This window comes from Bombina bombina, chromosome 3, assembly GCF_027579735.1.
Source record: "Bombina bombina isolate aBomBom1 chromosome 3, aBomBom1.pri, whole genome shotgun sequence".
In the NCBI taxonomy this organism is placed as follows: Eukaryota; Metazoa; Chordata; class Amphibia; order Anura; family Bombinatoridae; genus Bombina; species Bombina bombina.
The window spans coordinates 1204271127-1204291035 of record NC_069501.1 but is presented as its reverse complement, the minus strand read 5'-3'; the positions used below and the strand labels follow the sequence as shown (position 1 = coordinate 1204291035).

At 39.8% G+C, this 19909-nt stretch overlaps 1 protein-coding gene across 1 annotated transcript in view; it reads right to left on the bottom strand.

Annotated features, from left to right (window-relative positions):
• PICALM (phosphatidylinositol binding clathrin assembly protein) overlaps positions 1-19909 on the bottom strand; it is a 404046-nt gene that overhangs the window by 133646 nt on the left and 250491 nt on the right. Inside the window, exon 10 of the mRNA XM_053705595.1 lies at positions 15129-15229. Within this exon, the coding sequence (XP_053561570.1) occupies positions 15129-15229 (101 nt within the window). The remainder of the gene's footprint in view (positions 1-15128; positions 15230-19909) is intronic.

The window sequence follows — 19909 nt, the reverse complement described above, 5'->3', positions numbered from 1 at the left end:
AAAACTTTCCAATTGACTTCTATTATTTAATTTGCTTCTTTCTCTTGTTATCCTTTGCTGAAATGTTTATCTAGGAAAGTTCATGTGCAGCAGAGAACCTAGGTTCTAGCTGTTGATTGGTGGCTGAATATATAAACTGAATGTCATTGGCTCACCCATGTGTTCAGTTAGAAACCAGTAGTACATTGCTGCTCCTTCAACAAATGATACCAAGAGAATAAAACAGATTAGATAATAGAAGTAAATTAGAAAGTTGTTTAAAATTGTATTCTCTATCTGAATCATGAAAGAATTTTTTTGGGTTTTATGTCCCTTTAAGTAGACAAGTACCTCATTAAAGCAAATACAAGTTTGAGAAGAGACAAGAAAATAGAAGTGTAGTAGAGTACTATAATGTGCTGGTAGTGTTGATATACCAGTGTTCTCACCAGGGATTATTTAATGGGAACACTACCCAAGTTGACTTGCTAACATCTTAAATTTAATGTTTGTTGCACAAATTATCATTAAATTAATTTATGTTAAATAATGCAGTTTATTTGTGCATTGGATAGATTAAAAGGGACAGTCTACTCCAGATTATTTTGTGGTTTTTAAAATATAGATAATCCCTTTATTACCCATTTCCCAGTTTTGCATAACCAACACGGTTATATTAACATTCTTTTTACCTCTTTGATTACCTTGTATCTAAGCCTCTGCAGACTGCCCCATATCTCAGTTCTTTTAATAGACTTTTTAAGCCAGTGTTGACTCTTAAATAACTCTACGGGAGTGAGCGCAATGTTATTTATATGGCACACATGAACTAGCACTAATTGTGAAAAACTGTAAAAATGCGGTTTTTTTTGTTTGTTTTTTACAATTTAGAAATCGGTTTCAGTCTACCTAGGTTTAGCGTTCAGCAAAGAATACCAAGAGAACAAAGCAAATGTAATATAAAAGTAAATTGGAATTGCATTCCCTAAATGAATCATGAAAGTTTCATTTTGACTAGACCCTTTAAGTAACATTTGTAAATAACAGAAAATGGTATACTATTGCAAAGTATTAAAACTGCCCCCAGCCAGCTAGTTCGTGATGCTACCCAGCAGGACAACAATGTTTACTAATGGACCTAACCAAACAAGCATACTGCTGGAAGACAACCAAAAAAAAAAAAAAAAAGTCTCAAGGCGATAATATGGCAGGGAATGTAACAAAAACCTACCAAAAAATCCTGGTAGGTCTTGAACTGCTTACAGAGTGAAGGAAGAAGAAAAAACAATGCCCAAATCTGAGAAAGAGGGTGGAGAGGAAGAATGATGTCAGGCAAAAAAGAATGTCAGAGAATAAAAAAGTCATGATGGAAAGAAGGCAGATGAAGTGTCCATCATGAGAAAATCCAAAACCCAGTATTATGGGGGCCACAGCAGGGTGGTAGGGATGGCCAGGTGGTGATTTTGTTGGATGTGTTTGAAGAGCATTGGAATAAAGAAAGTAATAGGGAATATGCAGATCAGTGGTAATGCAAATTATTAAGGTATTGCTGATAGTAGCAAGTGGGCCATATATTCTGGACCTTATAGGGGGACATGTTATTTGAGACCATAAGACCACTGAAGGCACAAGGATAAGGATACCATTTGTCTGGCTAGATAGGATAGTGGTTATGATCTGTGTACAGGTTTTCCACTCCAGGGATGTAGAACAATGAAGGCAGCAATGTGGGAACTATTTTAAGAATCAAGTTTGAATATATCCAGAAGGAGTAATGGTTTGCTTAGATCTTAAAAGTTTGGTTAGGATAACAGTATATAGAGTCCAGAGTTTCAGTATATTAGTCAGAAGGGAGGTCTCTCTGAGAACCTATTAGCCTCAACTTAGAGTTAGAGACACTTCACAAACTTTGCTTCAACCTAATATCAGAAAATGGAGACTGATCACATAAGGAAAACATATGGTGCTCGTCAAATTGCTGTAAGAAATACATTTTAAGAGGTCTTATGGAGGGGGGAAAAGGCAAACAGAAGAGTCAGTGGTGAGTCTATATTGCAAGAAAGATCTGAAACTAAGATACCCATAGCTGTATAGAAGATAATGGTTTATTTAGATGGATATATGCATGGCACTCTTGAAATGACAAAAGGAATTATACTGTAGATCAATGGATCCCAAAAGTTTTCCGGCCACTGCTACCTTGGTTCCATAAACTCATCATCATTGCCCCCTTGTTTATTCATAAAATATTAAACTTTTATTCCAATTTTAAATGGGGTTTTTTCCCACTCAAACTAAATTTGAGTCATCTATATATTATAATACACGCTTTTTAAAGTTTATACTAGTCACTGTGCAAAAGTCTTATATACCACATTTAGTAATTAATTCACTATTCAAAAATGTGTTTATGGGTAGCAGAATGCCCTCAAAATAGCTTTCACCAAAAAGAACATTTAAAAAAAACTGTATTAAACTTAATATTAAACCATTAGTCATGAATCCTCTCCTGATTCATTTGCTGTCTCAATGTACATGGGATAAATAGACACAATGATTTCTTCATGACTTAAATGGACAGTAAACACAAGTTATAGGAACTAATAATGCAGATGGGAGGCTATACAGCAAAATATATCTGTACCTAATTGCCTTTAGAAGATTGTAAGACTACAAGGTTCCTAGTTTTGTTTACTGCCTGGATGCCTCTTAAAATGTTCTGGCCGTTTCTCAAAAGGTATATTTGTTAACTGCTGTGTAAAATATATTTCTTTCATGTAATTAGCAAGAGTCCATGAGCTAGTGACTTATGGGATATACATTCCTACCAGGAGGGGCAAAGTTTCCCAAACTTCAAAATGCCTATAAATACACCCCTCACCACACCCACAATTCAGTTTTACAAACTTTGCCTCCTATGGAGGTGGTGAAGTAAGTTTGTGCTAGATTCTACGTTGATATGCGCTCCGCAGCAAGTTGGAGCCCGGTTTTCCTCTCAGCGTGCAGTGAATGTCAGAGGGATGTGAGGAGAGTATTGCCTATTTGAATGCAGTGATCTCCTTCTACGGGGTCTATTTCATAGGTTCTCTGTTATCGGTCGTAGAGATTCATCTCTTACCTCCCTTTTCAGATCGACGATATACTCTTATTTATATACCATTACCTCTGCTGATTTTCGTTTCAGTACTGGTTTGGCTTTCTACAAACATGTAGATGAGTGTCCTGGGGTAAGTAAATCTTATTTTCTGTGACACTCTAAGCTATGGTTGGGCACTTTATTTTTAAAGTTCTAAATATATGTATTCAAACATTTATTTGCCTTGACGCAGAATGTTCAACATTCCTTATTTTCAGACAGTCAGTTTCATATTTGGGATAATGCATTTGAATCAATCATTTTTTCTTACCTTAAAAATTTGACTTTTTTTCCCTGTGGGCTGTTAGGCTCGCGGGGGCTGAAAATGCTTCATTTTATTGCGTCATACTTGGCGCGGACTTTTTTGGCGCAAAAAATCTTTTCTGTTTCCGGTGTCATTCGTGTCGCCGGAAGTTGCGTCATTTTTTGACGTCCTTTTGCGCCAAAAATGTCGGCGTTCCGGATGTGGCGTCATTTTTGGCGCCAAAAAGCATTTAGGCGCCAAACAATGTATTATTTGGCGCCAAAAAATATGGGCGTCGCTTTTGTCTCCACATTATTTCAGTTTCATTTTTTCTTTGCTTCTGGTTACTAGAAGCTTGTTTATTGGCATTTTTTCCCATTCCTGAAACTGTCATTTAAGGAATTTGATCAATTTTGCTTTATATGTTGTTTTTTCTCTTACATATTGCAAGATGTCTCACGTTGCATCTGAGTCAGAAGATACTTCAGGAAAATCGCTGTCTAGTGCTGGAACTACCAAAGCTAAGTGTATCTGCTGTAAACTTTTGGTAGCTATTCCTCCGGCTGTTGTTTGTATTAATTGTCATGACAAACTTGTTAAAGCAGATAATATTTCCTTTAGTAATGTACCATTGCCTGTTGCAGTTCCCTCAACATCTAAGGTGCAGAATGTTCCTGATATCATAAGAGATTTTGTTTCTGAATCCATCAAGAAGGCTATGTCTGTTATTTCTCCTTCTAGTAAACATAAAAAATCTTTTAAAACTTCTCTCTCTACAGATTAATTTTTAAATGAACATCATCATTCTGATTCTGATGACTCTTCTGGTTCAGAGGATTCTGTCTCAGAGATTGATGCTGATAAATCTTCATATTTATTTAAAATGGAATTTATTCGTTCTTTACTTAAAGAAGTACTAATTGCTTTAGAAATAGAGGATTCTGGTCCTCTTGATACTAATTCTAAACGTTTAGATAACAGAATTTATGTTTACCTGATAAATTACTTTCTCCAACGGTGTGTCCGGTCCACGGCGTCATCCTTACTTGTGGGATATTCTCTTCCCCAACAGGAAATGGCAAAGAGCCCAGCAAAGCTGGTCACATGATCCCTCCTAGGCTCCGCCTACCCCAGTCATTCGACCGACGTTAAGGAGGAATATTTGCATAGGAGAAACCATATGATACCGTGGTGACTGTAGTTAAAGAAAATAAATTATCAGACCTGATTAAAAAACCAGGGCGGGCCGTGGACCGGACACACCGTTGGAGAAAGTAATTTATCAGGTAAACATAAATTCTGTTTTCTCCAACATAGGTGTGTCCGGTCAACGGCGTCATCCTTACTTGTGGGAACCAATACCAAAGCTTTAGGACACGGATGAAGGGAGGGAGCAAATCAGGTCACCTAAATGGAAGGCACCACGGCTTGCAAAACCTTTCTCCCAAAAATAGCCTCAGAAGAAGCAAAAGTATCAAACTTGTAAAATTTGGTAAAAGTGTGCAGTGAAGACCAAGTCGCTGCCCTACATATCTGATCAACAGAAGCCTCGTTCTTGAAGGCCCATGTGGAAGCCACAGCCCTAGTGGAATGAGCTGTGATTCTTTCAGGAGGCTGCCGTCCGGCAGTCACATAAGCCAATCTGATGATGCTTTTAATCCAAAAAGAGAGAGAGGTAGAAGTTGCTTTTTGACCTCTCCTTTTACCAGAATAAACAACAAACAAGGAAGATGTTTGTCTAAAATCCTTTGTAGCATCTAAATAGAATTTTAGAGCGCGAACAACATCCAAATTGTGCAACAAACGTTCCTTCTTCGAAACTGGTTTCGGACACAAAGAAGGCACGACTATCTCCTGGTTAATGTTTTTGTTAGAAACAACTTTTGGAAGAAAACCAGGTTTAGTACGTAAAACCACCTTATCTGCATGGAACACCAGATAAGGAGGAGAACACTGCAGAGCAGATAATTCTGAAACTCTTCTAGCAGAAGAAATTGCAACCAAAAACAAAACTTTCCAAGATAATAACTTAATATCAACGGAATGTAAGGGTTCAAACGGAACCCCCTGAAGAACTGAAAGAACTAAGTTGAGACTCCAAGGAGGAGTCAAAGGTTTGTAAACAGGCTTGATTCTAACCAGAGCCTGAACAAAGGCTTGAACATCTGGCACAGCTGCCAGCTTTTTGTGAAGTAACACAGACAAGGCAGAAATCTGTCCCTTCAAGGAACTTGCAGATAATCCTTTCTCCAATCCTTCTTGAAGAAAGGATAGAATCTTAGGAATCTTTACCTTGTCCCAAGGGAATCCTTTAGATTCACACCAACAGATATATTTTTTCCATATTTTGTGGTAAATTTTTCTAGTTACAGGCTTTCTGGCCTGAACAAGAGTATCAATAACAGAATCTGAGAACCCTCGTTTTGATAAGATCAAGCGTTCAATCTCCAAGCAGTCAGCTGGAGTGAGACCAGATTCGGATGTTCGAACGGACCTTGAACAAGAAGGTCTCGTCTCAAAGGTAGCTTCCATGGTGGAGCCGATGACATATTCACCAGATCTGCATACCAAGTCCTGCGTGGCCACGCAGGAGCTATCAAGATCACCGACGCCCTCTCCTGATTGATCCTGGCTACCAGCCTGGGGATGAGAGGAAACGGCGGGAATACATAAGCTAGTTTGAAGGTCCAAGGTGCTACTAGTGCATCTACTAGAGTCGCCTTGGGATCCCTGGATCTGGACCCGTAGCAAGGAACCTTGAAGTTCTGACGAGAGGCCATCAGATCCATGTCTGGAATGCCCCACAGTTGAGTAATTTGGGCAAAGATTTCCGGATGGAGTTCCCACTCCCCCGGATGTAATGTCTGACGACTCAGAAAATCCGCTTCCCAATTTTCCACTCCTGGGATGTGGATTGCAGACAGGTGGCAGGAGTGAGTCTCCGCCCATTGAATGATTTTGGTTACTTCTTCCATCGCCAGGGAACTCCTTGTTCCCCCCTGATGGTTGATGTACGCAACAGTCGTCATGTTGTCTGATTGAAACCGTATGAACTTGGCCTTTGCTAGCTGAGGCCAAGCCTTGAGAGCATTGAATATCGCTCTCAGTTCCAGAATATTTATCGGTAGAAGAGATTCTTCCCGAGACCAAAGACCCTGAGCTTTCAGGGGTCCCCAGACCGCGCCCCAGCCCATCAGACTGGCGTCGGTCGTGACAATGACCCACTCTGGTCTGCGGAAGGTCATCCCTTGTGACAGGTTGTCCAGGGACAGCCACCAACGGAGTGAGTCTCTGGTCCTCTGATTTACTTGTATCTTCGGAGACAAGTCTGTATAGTCCCCATTCCACTGACTGAGCATGCACAGTTGTAATGGTCTTAGATGAATGCGCGCAAAAGGAACTATGTCCATTGCCGCTACCATCAAACCTATTACTTCCATGCACTGCGCTATGGAAGGAAGAGGAACGGAATGAAGTGTTTGACAAGAGTTTAGAAGTTTTGTTTTTCTGGCCTCTGTCAGAAAAATCCTCATTTCTAAGGAGTCTATTATTGTTCCCAAGAAGGGAACCCTTGTCGACGGAGATAGAGAACTCTTTTCCACGTTCACTTTCCATCCGTGAGATCTGAGAAAGGCCAGGACTATGTCCGTGTGAGCCTTTGCTTGAGGAAGGGACGACGCTTGAATCAGAATGTCGTCCAAGTAAGGAACTACTGCAATGCCCCTTGGTCTTAGTACCGCTAGAAGGGACCCTAGTACCTTTGTGAAAATCCTTGGAGCAGTGGCTAATCCGAAAGGAAGCGCCACAAACTGGTAATGCTTGTCCAGGAATGCGAACCTTAGGAACCGATGATGTTCCTTGTGGATAGGAATATGTAGATACGCATCCTTTAAATCCACCGTGGTCATGAATTGACCTTCCTGGATGGAAGGAAGAATTGTTCGAATGGTTTCCATTTTGAACGATGGAACCTTGAGAAACTTGTTTAAGATCTTGAGATCTAAGATTGGTCTGAACGTTCCCTCTTTTTTGGGAACTATGAACAGATTGGCGTAGAACCCCATCCCTTGTTCTCCTAATGGAACAGGATGAATCACTCCCATTTTTAACAGGTCTTCTACACAATGTAAGAATGCCTGTCTCTTTATGTGGTCTGAAGACAATTGAGACCTGTGGAACCTCCCCCTTGGGGGAAGCCCCTTGAATTCCAGAAGATAACCTTGGGAGACTATTTCTAGTGCCCAAGGATCCAGAACATCTCTTGCCCAAGCCTGAGCGAAGAGAGAGAGTCTGCCCCCCACCAGATCCGGTCCCGGATCGGGGGCCAACATTTCATGCTGTCTTGGTAGCAGTGGCAGGTTTCTTGGCCTGCTTTCCCTTGTTCCAGCCTTGCATTGGTCTCCAGGCTGGCTTGGCTTGAGAAGTATTACCCTCTTGCTTAGAGGACGTAGCACTTGGGGCTGGTCCGTTTCTACAAAAGGGACGAAAATTAGGTTTATTTTTGGCCTTGAAAGACCTATCCTGAGGAAGGGCGTGGCCCTTACCCCCAGTGATATCAGAGATAATCTCTTTCAAGTCAGGGCCAAACAGCGTTTTCCCCTTGAAAGGAATGTTAAGTAGTTTGTTCTTGGAAGACGCATCCGCTGACCAAGATTTCAACCAAAGCGCTCTGCGCGCCACAATAGCAAACCCAGAATTTTTCGCAGCTAACCTAGCCAATTGCAAAGTGGCGTCTAGGGTGAAAGAATTAGCCAATTTGAGAGCACGGATTCTGTCCATAATCTCCTCATAAGGAGGAGAATCACTATCGATCGCCTTTACTAGCTCATCGAACCAGAAACACGCGGCTGTAGTGACAGGGACAATGCATGAAATTGGTTGTAGAAGGTAACCTTGCTGAACAAACATCTTTTTAAGCAAACCTTCTAATTTTTTATCCATAGGATCTTTGAAAGCACAACTATCTTCTATGGGTATAGTGGTGCGTTTGTTTAAAGTAGAAACCGCTCCCTCGACCTTGGGGACTGTCTGCCATAAGTCCTTTCTGGGGTCGACCATAGGAAACAATTTTTTAAATATGGGGGGAGGGACGAAAGGTATACCGGGCCTTTCCCATTCTTTATTTACAATGTCCGCCACCCGCTTGGGTATAGGAAAAGCTTCTGGGAGCCCCGGGACCTCTAGGAACTTGTCCATTTTACATAGTTTCTCTGGGATGATCAAATTCTCACAATCATCCAGAGTGGATAATACCTCCTTAAGCAGAGCGCGGAGATGTTCCAACTTAAATTTAAATGTAATCACATCGGGTTCAGCTTGTTGAGAAATTTTCCCTGAATCTGAAATTTCTCCCTCAGACAAAACCTCCCTGGCCCCCTCAGACTGGTGTAGGGGCATTTCAGAACCATTATCATCAGCGTCCTCATGCTCTTCAGTATCTAAAACAGAGCAGTCGCGCTTACGCTGATAAGTGGGCATTTTGGCTAAAATGTTTTTGATAGAATTATCCATTACAGCCGTTAATTGTTGCATAGTAAGGAGTATTGGCGCGCTAGATGTACTAGGGGCCTCCTGAGTGGGCAAGACTGGTGTAGACGAAGGAGGGAATGATGCAGTACCATGCTTACTCCCCTCACTTGAGGAATCATCTTGGGCATCATTTTCAGTGTCACATAAATCACATCTATTTAAATGAGAAGGAACCTTGGCTTCCCCACATTCAGAACACAGTCTATCTGGTAGTTCAGACATGTTAAACAGGCATAAACTTGATAACAAAGTACAAAAAACGTTTTAAAATAAAACCGTTACTGTCACTTTAAATTTTAAACTGAACACACTTTATTACTGCAATTGCGAAAAAGTATGAAGGAATTGTTCAAAATTCACCAAAATTTCACCACAGTGTCTTAAAGCCTTAAAAGTATTGCACACCAAATTTGGAAGCTTTAACCCTTAAAATAACGGAACCGGAGCCGTTTTTATCTTTAACCCCTTTACAGTCCCTGGTATCTGCTTTGCTGAGACCCAACCAAGCCCAAAGGGGAATACGATACCAAATGACGCCTTCAGAAAGTCTTTTCTATGTATCAGAGCTCCTCACACATGCGACTGCATGTCATGCTTCTCAAAAACAAGTGCGCAATACCGGCGCGAAAATGAGGCTCTGCCTATGATTAGGGAAAGCCCCTAGAGAATAAGGTGTCTAAAACAGTGCCTGCCGATATTATTTTACAAAAATACCCAGATTAAATGATTCCTCAAGGCTAAATATGTGTATATATGAATCGATTTAGCCCAGAAAATGTCTACAGTCTTAATAAGCCCTTGTGAAGCCCTTATTTACTGTCTGAATAAAAATGGCTTACCGGATCCCATAGGGAAAATGACAGCTTCCAGCATTACATCGTCTTGTTAGAATGTGTCATACCTCAAGCAGCAAAAGACTGCTCACTGTTCCCCCAACTGAAGTTAATTCCTCTCAACAGTCCTGTGTGGAACAGCCATGGATTTTAGTAACGGTTGCTAAAATCATTTTCCTCTTACAAACAGAAATCTTCATCTCTTTTCTGTTTCAGAGTAAATAGTACATACCAGCACTATTTTAAAATAACAAACTCTTGATTGAATAATAAAAACTACAGTTAAACACTAAAAAACTCTAAGCCATCTCCGTGGAGATGTTGCCTGTACAACGGCAAAGAGAATGACTGGGGTAGGCGGAGCCTAGGAGGGATCATGTGACCAGCTTTGCTGGGCTCTTTGCCATTTCCTGTTGGGGAAGAGAATATCCCACAAGTAAGGATGACGCCGTGGACCGGACACACCTATGTTGGAGAAAAGGTATTTAAATCTCCTGTGGTTATTCCAGAAGTTTTTCCTGTTCCTAATGCTATTTCTGAAGTAATTTCCAGAGAATGGGATAAATTGGGTAATTCATTTACTCCTTCTAAACGTTTTAAGCAATTATATCCTGTGCCGTCTGACAGATTAGAATTTTGGGACAAAATCCCTAAAGTCGATGGGGCTATTTCTACCCTTGCTAAACGTACTACTATTCCTACGTCAGATGGTACTTCGTTTAAAGATCCTTTAGATAGGAAAATTGAATCCTTTCTAAGAAAAGCTTATCTGTGTTCAGGTAATCTTCTTAGACCTGCTATATCTTTGGCTGATGTTGCTTCAGCTTCAACTTTTTGGTTGGAGACTTTAGCACAACAAGTAACAGATCATGATTCTCATAATATTATTATTCTTCTTCAGCATGCTAATAATTTTATCTGTGATGCCATTTTTGATATTATCAGAGTTGATGTCAGGTTTATGTCTCTAGCTATTTTAGCTAGAAGAGCTTTATGGCTTAAAACTTGGAATGCTGATATGGCTTCTAAATCAACTCTACTTTCCATTTCTTTCCAGGGTAACAAATTATTTGGTTCTCAGTTGGATTCCATTATCTCAACTGTTACTGGTGGGAAAGGAACTTTTTTACCACAGGATAAAAAATCTAAGGGTAAAAACAGGGCTAATAATCGTTTTCGTTCCTTTCGTTTCAACAAAGAACAAAAGCCTGATCCTTCAACCTCAGGAGCAGTTTCAGTTTGGAAACCATCTCCAGTCTGGAATAAATCCAAGCCTTCTAGAAAGGCAAAGCCTGCTTCTAAGTCCACATGAAGGTGCGGCCCTCATTCCAGCTCAGCTGGTAGGGGGCAGGTTACGTTTTTTCAAAGAAATTTGGATCAATTCTGTTCACAATCTTTGGATTCAGAACATTGTTTCAGATGGGTACAGAATTGGTTTCAAGATGAGACCTCCTGCAAAGAGATTTTTTCTTTCCTGTGTCCCAGTAAATCCAGTGAAAGCTCAAGCATTTCTGAATTGTGTTTCAGATCTAGAGTTGGCTGGAGTAATTATGCCAGTTCCAGTTCTGGAACAGGGGATGGGGTTTTATTCAAATCTCTTCATTGTACCAAAGAAGGAGAATTCCTTCAGACCAGTTCTGGATCTAAAAATATTGAATCGTTATGTAAGGATACCAACGTTCAAAATGGTAACTGTAAGGACTATCTTGCCTTTTGTTCAGCAAGGGCATTTTTTGTCCACAATAGATTTACAGGATGCATATCTGCATATTCCGATTCATCCAGATCATTATCAGTTCCTGAGATTCTCTTTTCTGGACAAGCATTACCAGTTTGTGGCTCTGCCGTTTGGCCTAGCTACAGCTCCAAGAATTTTTACAAAGGTTCTCGGTGCCCTTCTGTCTGTAATCAGAGAACAGGGTATTGTGGTATTTCCTTATTTGGACGATATCTTGGTACTTGCTCAGTCTTTACATTTAGCAGAATCTCATACGAATTCGACTTGTGTTGTTTCTTCAAGATCATGGTTGGAGGATCAATTCACCAAAAAGTTCATTGATTCCTCAGACAAGGGTAACCTTTCTGGGTTTCCAGATAGATTCAGTGTCCATGACTCTGTCTTTAACAGACAAGAGACGTCTAAAATTGATTTCAGCTTGTCGAAACCTTCAGTCACAATCATTCCCTTCGGTAGCCTTATGCATGGAAATTCTAGGTCTTATGACTGCTGCATCGGACGCGATCCCCTTTGCTCGTTTTCACATGCGACCTCTTCAGCTCTGTATGCTGAATCAATGGTGCAAGGATTACACAAAGATATCTCAATTAATATCTTAATAACAGATTGTACGATACTCTCTAACGTGGTGGACAGATCACCATCGTTTAATTCAGGGGGCTTCTTTTGTGCTTCCGACCTGGACTGTAATTTCAACAGATGCAAGTCTCACAGGTTGGGGAGCTGTGTGGGGATCTCTGTCGGCACAAGGAGTTTGGGAATCTCAGGAGGTGAGATTACCGATCAATATTTTGGAACTCCGTGCAATTTTCAGAGCTCTTCAGTCTTGGCCTCTTCTGAAGAGAGAATCGTTCATTTGTTTTCAGACAGACAATGTCACTACTGTAGCATACATCAATCATCAAGGAGGGACTCACAGTCCTCTGGCTATGAAAGAAGTATCTCGAATTCTGGTTTGGGTGGAATCCAGCTCCTGTCTAATCTCTGCGGTTCATATCCCAGGTATAGACAATTGGGAAGCGGATTATCTCAGTCGCCAAACGTTGCATCCGGGCGAATGGTCTCTTCACCCAGAGGTATTTCTTCAGATTGTTCAAATGTGGGAGCTTCCAGAAATAGATCTGATGGCGTCTCATCTAATCAAGAAACTTCCCAGGTATCTGCCCAGATCCCGGGATCCTCAGGCGGAAGCAGTGGATACATTATCACTTCCTTGGAAGTATCATCCTGCTTATATCTTTCCGCCTCTAGTTCTTCTTCCAAGAGTAATCTCCAAGATTCTGAAGGAATGCTCGTTTGTTCTGCTGGTAGCTCCGGCATGGCCTCACAGGTTTTGGTATGCGGATCTTGTCCGGATGGCCTCTTGCCATCCGTGGACTCTTCCGCTACGACCAGACCTTCTGTCGCAAGGTCCTTTTTTCCATCAGGATCTCAAATCCTTAAATTTAAAGGTATGGAGATTGAACGCTTGATTCTTGGTCAAAGAGGTTTCTCTGACTCTGTGATTAATACTATGTTACAGGCTCGTAAATCTGTATCCAGAGAGATATATTATAGAGTCTGGAAGACTTATATTTCTTGGTGTCTTTCTCATCATTTTTCTTGGCATTCTTTTAGAATTCCGAGAATTTTACAGTTTCTTCAGGATGGTTTAGATAAAGGTTTATCCGCAAGTTCTTTGAAAGGACAAATCTCTGCTCTTTCTGTTCTTTTTCACAGAAAGATTGCTAATCTTCCTGATATTCATTGTTTTGTACAAGCTTTGGTTCGTATAAAACCTGTCATTAAGTCAATTTCTCCTCCTTGGAGTTTGAATTTGGTTCTGGGGGCTCTTCAAGCTCCTCCGTTTGAACCTATGCATTCATTGGACATTAAATTACTTTCTTGGAAAGTTTTGTTCCTTTTGGCAATCTCTTCTGCCAGAAGAGTTTCTGAATTATCTGCTCTTTCTTGTGAGTCTCCTTTTCTGATTTTTCATCAGGATAAGGCAGTGTTGCGAACTTCTTTTGAATTTTTACCTAAAGTTGTGAATTCTAACATTAGTAGGGAAATTGTGGTTCCTTCATTATGTCCTAATCCTAAGAATTCTAAGGAGAAATCATTGCATTCTTTGGATGTTGTTAGAGCTTTGAAATATTATGTTGAAGCTACTAAGTCTTTCCGAAAGACTTCTAGTTTATTTGTTATCTTTTCTGGTTCTAGAAAAGGCCAGAAAGCTTCTGCCATTTCTTTGGCATCTTGGTTGAAATCTTTAATTCATCTTGCCTATGTTGAGTCGGGTAAATCTCCGCCTCAAAGGATTACAGCTCATTCTACTAGGTCAGTTTCTACTTCCTGGGCGTTTAGGAATGAAGCTTCGATTGATCAGATTTGCAAAGCAGCAACTTGGTCCTCTTTGCATACTTTTACTAAATTCTATTGATGTATTTTCTTCTTCTGAAGCAGTTTTTGGTAGAAAAGTACTTCAGGCAGCGGTTTCAGTTTGAATCTTCTGCTTATGTTTTTCATTGAACTTTATTTTGGGTGTGGATTATTTTCAGCAGGAATTGGCTGTCTTTATTTTATCCCTCCCTCTCTAGTGACTCTTGCGTGGAAAGATCCACATCTTGGGTAATCATTATCCCATACGTCACTAGCTCATGGACTCTTGCTAATTACATGAAAGAAAACATAATTTATGTAAGAACTTACCTGATAAATTCATTTCTTTCATATTAGCAAGAGTCCATGAGGCCCGCCCTTTTTTTGGGGTGGTTATGATTTTTGTATAAAGCACAATTATTCCAATTCCTTATTTTATATGCTTTCGCACTTTTTTATCACCCCACTTCTTGGCTATTCGTTAAACTGAATTGTGGGTGTGGTGAGGGGTGTATTTATAGGCATTTTGAGGTTTGGGAAACTTTGCCCCTCCTGGTAGGAATGTATATCCCATACGTCACTAGCTCATGGACTCTTGCTAATATGAAAGAAATGAATTTATCAGGTAAGTTCTTACATAAATTATGTTTTTTTTAATGAAGAAAGGTAAGTAATAGCAACTAGGTACAGACACCGTACATAACAGATACCCAGGGACCAATTTCTCAATGGCTGATTAGGACTCCATTAACAATTAGTCAACAGAAATGTAAAAGATGAAGAGAGAAAAAAAAAATGTTGAAAAGCCTTTTAACTGAAAACATTAAAAAAAAATACTGTATAAAGCAACAATAGCTTAGTGTCTACCAATGGCAAAGGTCTGAACAAATGGCTAGGATTTGAGGATAACTTGCTTCAGTAGGCATTTTATCCACTGAGTGGTAAACTTTCTTCAAGTAAAGATATATCTAGTGTCTAGCCTGTTAAACTAACCACAAGGTGCAACTATATTTTACAGTAAAAATATCCTTTAGCAAGCATTAAATACAAATCTGAATACAAAAAGATCAACTGCTTAGTGAAAGGAAATCATTATTTAAAGCAATTTGCATTAGTAATAGCTCCTAAATTAGTTGGTTAAAAGGAGTATTTGCTTTTTTTTTCATGTTTACACCTGGTCTATGTAAACAGAGTATTCTAAATCTTAAATAATGTGTTAATTACCTATGCTTTAGAATACACAAATAAAATCCATTTAGAAATGTATTTCAGGTTTAAAAACAAAAAACACATCAAGGTGCTTCTTACCTCCCCATGTCCCCGTTACTTGTGGTGCAGTAGAGAGCGGATGCGCAGCTGGCTGGAACGTTGGCTGCATATCAAGCAGGTCATTTGGCAGCATTGAATTACTACAGATAAAAAAGAAATGAATCGAATCTGCATCCATGTATTTAAACAATACAATTAAGGCTCTTTCTTATAAGACAAATGACATATTGGCGTGTTTGCGGAAATCTTTTAAGTAAATAAGTAAATACAAGTATAAAACACTTCAAATTACTGTACTTGTGAAACATTCTGTAAAATAATAGCAGTGCTGCAAAAATAAATCAATTTAGATTTATTAAAGATCCTATTTAGAACATTAAAGGGACATTAAACACATTTTATAAGCATAGTATTGAGGTTATTCCCCGCCTCCCTCTATTCATCAGTGCTGTCATACTGAAATCTGTCACTACATTCCCGTGCTGACTTGTTTGCACATGTGCAGCAACTCTTTCAGTTACCTGCAGTGTAGTCTAGATTACATAATAGCAGTACCCATAATTTGAGGGAGGTGTGTGAAATGTGTTTAGTGTCCTTTTAACTGTGTTCCTACCTATGAAATTTAATTTAAAAAAAGTTGTGAAGTTCTAAATCTGGCTACTATACTTACTGACAGAGAGGGTGTTTTTTTTAGAGAGTATTAAGCTGGGATGGTCGTTATTACTCAAACAGAAATATATAATGAAATCTCTTGTACAGCACACTTATAAATAATGATAATCATTTTTTGTTCTCTTGGTGCACTTTGTTGAAAAGCAATACCTAGGTAGGCTCAGGAACAGCAATGCACCACTACTGGTAGCTAGCTGGTAATTGGGGGCTATGCACATATGCCTTGTCACTGGCTCACTAGGTTTGTTAAGCTAGGTCTCAGTAGAGCACCGCTGCTCATTAGACTACCTTTCAAAAATCTATACCAAGAGAATGAAGTAGAACTGATAATAGAAGTATAATGAAAAGTCTCTTAAAATTGTTCTATCTAAACCATGAAAGCCATGTCCCTTTAATATTTATTTACAAAAACAGTTGGTGATTGAGGAATCACCAATTGCAACAGAATACTCTATTTATACAGAGCACTCTATGTATTCCTTCTTACAGAGAGTAATGTTGTGTTTAATGTAGATTAAAATTAAAACATAACATTTGATTTAATTTGTTTAAAATCATGGGTGAAAAATTAAAAACTTTTATCAACGACCATATCACCTATAATGTAACAGAAAGGTGACCGCTGTCCTATAATTCAGGATTAGCTAACTTGTTTGGTTATTGGCCCATCCTAATGTGCGTGAGGCACTGTTGTATATATTATATTGGAGCTTAATACTTAGTGCTAATTCAGCTACAGGATTGAAACCGAGAATATATATTTAGCCATATAGCTTAACGTTCGCTAAATATTACAGTGTGGATCTCTTTAAAACAAATAACCAGATAGCTCACTGTTGTGAAAATATACTGAGCAACTACAATGGGAAGTAGGAACAAACAACTTTGTATCGTTGCTAATGGAATGAGAGTCTGCAACAAAGTCAGCACACTGCACATGAAGTGGCAACTGTATCAGCCACTCAGTAATGTGGCAACTTATTAACACATTCAAATATTCAACTTCCTTTGCTAAACTGAGTTGCTGCTACTGGTTTGAATAAAGGAGCTACTGGATAAATATAGTTTCTCCTTTAAGTAATATAACTATTGGTAGCACCTAGCACTAAGGCTAATGGTATTGCCAAACATACGCATTGGCCAACAATTAATTAGCTTTAACGGTACACATATATTGATATTTAGGGTTAGGTCTAAAATCTTTAAAACAACTTGGAGAGCCCCACAACTCTCCCTCCTGCCCTTGACATGTTTCGCCTGTTTGGCTTTTTCAAAAGGTTCCCTTTAATACTTACCCTGTTAACAAAAATATTTAGATGATGTGTGGGAACCCAATAAGCTCCTTACTAGATAATTAATAAAACTTTAGCAGAAGCCAATAAATCAAATTATTCACATTATAGTTTAAAACTATAATCAGTACTGGTAGTTATACGTCCTCTGACCACTTTAGAAAGGGCAAAATGATTGACTATGGAACGACTAAAGCACAGGTAGGAAACTATGAATTAAAAAATAAATTATGCCAAACAGAGTGTCTATATGGTTCAAATTCAAATATGAAGAAACCAATGATGAATAAGGGTGAGCAATGGAATAGATAGGTGTGAGGAGGCACAGTAAAAGCCCATTCTACTAAATTCTGCCTGCAGTTATTATGTACTGTAAAAATGTAAGTTAAACTCATGATTAAGATAGAGAATGCAATTTTAAATAACTTTCCAATTTACTTCACTCAGACTTTTATATGCAAACTTATTGAGGGACTAGCTCCTACTGAGCATGTGCAAGAGTTTACTTTGTATACATATATAATTCTGTAATTGGCTGATGGTTGTCACATGATACAGTGGGCACTAAAAACTATCTTTGAAATTTCTAAAAAAAAAAAAAAAAAAAAAATGATTTGAAATTCAAAGCAAGTGCTATTGGATTGTCTTTTTATTATGCATTTCTAGATGCTGCAATCCTTCTGTATTTAATGGTCCCTTTAATGTATTTCCAGTGACTTGTTTTTTATTCATCTCTAAATGCATAAGAAATTGCTCATTTGCATGTATTTTTATAAACAGGTGCTTATGCTCACTAAAACCACAACCCAATATGTGATAGAAAGACAGATAAGGATGATTGCTGCTCTTTCAGCTTTAGTCCATTTCACAGGGGCATGTTCTTGACAACAAAGGCCAATATTCAGAAACTAAAATTTGTCATTATGGCGGTTTGTCCAATAAAGTACATTTAGAGTCATAAAATCAGAAGTCTGTGGCTAAACAAGACAACAAACACTGTAGATTTAGTAGCCAAAACCTAAATAACTATGGTAAAATACCGAAAATATATGTACATTCACCTTTAAGCACAGCCACACAGAACAGTTGCATTAATTCAGCAAAAAAACAAATTATGCTTACCTGATAATTTCCTTTTCTTCTGATGGAAAGAGCCCACAGCTGCATTCATTACTTTTGGGAAATAAGAACCTGGCCACCAGGAGGAGGCAAAGACACCACAGCCAAAGACTTAAATACTCCTCCCACACCCCTGCCGAGGAACAATGAACAGTAGAAGAAATATCAGGGTGAAAAGGTGCCAGAAGAATATAAGGAGGCCCCACATAAAATATGGGTGGGGATCTGTGGACTCTTTCCATCAGAATAAAAAGAAATTATCAGGTAAGCATAAGTTATGTTTTTCTTCTTAAATGGAAAGAGTCCACAGCTGCATTCATTACTTTTGGGAAATCAATACCCAAGCTATAGAGGACACTGAATGCTAAGAGGGGAGGGCACAATAGGTGGCCCAAACTGAGGGCACCAGGCCTGTACCCAATAAAAAATCCTGCTTCGTTGAAGCCGAGAAAAATTGGAAAGAAAAGTCCCAGTGACACTGACTCGCAGCTAGTCCAGAGCAAAACAAGAGACCTGCGAACGGACTCGACTGAGCCAACAATCCTCCAAGAGACACCGTCACCCAACAGACGGCCCCCCACCAATCACCCCTCTGATGAAGGTAAAACCAGCCTAAAGCCCCAAGGGGACAAGCAAAGGAGAACCGAGGAAACCAAAAGGTTCCCTTATACAAAAAGAACACCTCCAAGTGTTTGTGGGCCCAGCTCACAGAGACCTAAAAGGATCCAAACAGAGAAGAAGACCACGCCAATACGAAGCAAAAACCGGGATAATACCTGACATTCAGACAGAAAAACTTCTCCCAAACATCCTGCAAGCATGGACGCAACTGAAGAAGCAAAGTCCTCCCTGCGCCCACCCATAGAATATCAAAGTATGCGGCCGGGAAAGCATGTAATAGACCCAGACAAAAACCTCAGTCAAGTCCAATAACAGAGTTCATAACAGGACGACACAAAAGGAGCTTGCAAGGAAAAAGCAGTCCAAGAAACAGACCACACAAAAATAGACCCTCAGAGGGCACTTGCCAGGCAACCTAAGACGCCAGGCTAACACTTAGGCCCCCAAAAAGGGGAACACAAGCCTCCATCATGGCCTCCCAAGAAGAGGAGAATATACCCTCAGAACTTGAAGGAAGAGTAAACCCTCTCCTGTAAAGGAGCAAGGAGAAAAGAGAAACCATCTCCTAGCAGACTGAGCTATCAGGCTAGACTCAACAAGCTCACACATACAATGGATACTGTGACCCCTAGACTGCTCGGACAGTCTGACCTGCAGATCCATACCCAGCTGGACTAACCCAGCCACAGGGATCCAGTACAGGAACAACAGAATCCTGAAACTGATACACGAACAAGCGTAAAGATGGTATAGCCATCTCCCAGAGTACTAGAACAACCTGACTCTGACCACAGACAAGGCCATAGACTTAAGTATCTATCAAAACAAGGCCCCATAGTCTGACGTGTAGCCAGCAAGGCCCCAGGCGGAACCACTTCTACCATAAAAAAAGGACTTCATCTCCATAGGAAGGAGAATATTGCCTAAGGAAAGGGAAGAGACCGGAAGGACAACAACTGTCCTTAAGGCCCGAAGCCACCGTCTAAATGGGAAGAAAAATCCCAAACGCAAATGTCCTAGAAAAAGGACCCCCTTACAAGTTGCACGCCAACAGAGGCACTGACAACCCATTAACCTGAAGAGCAGAGAATCCACGGGTACACTGGCAAACTAACC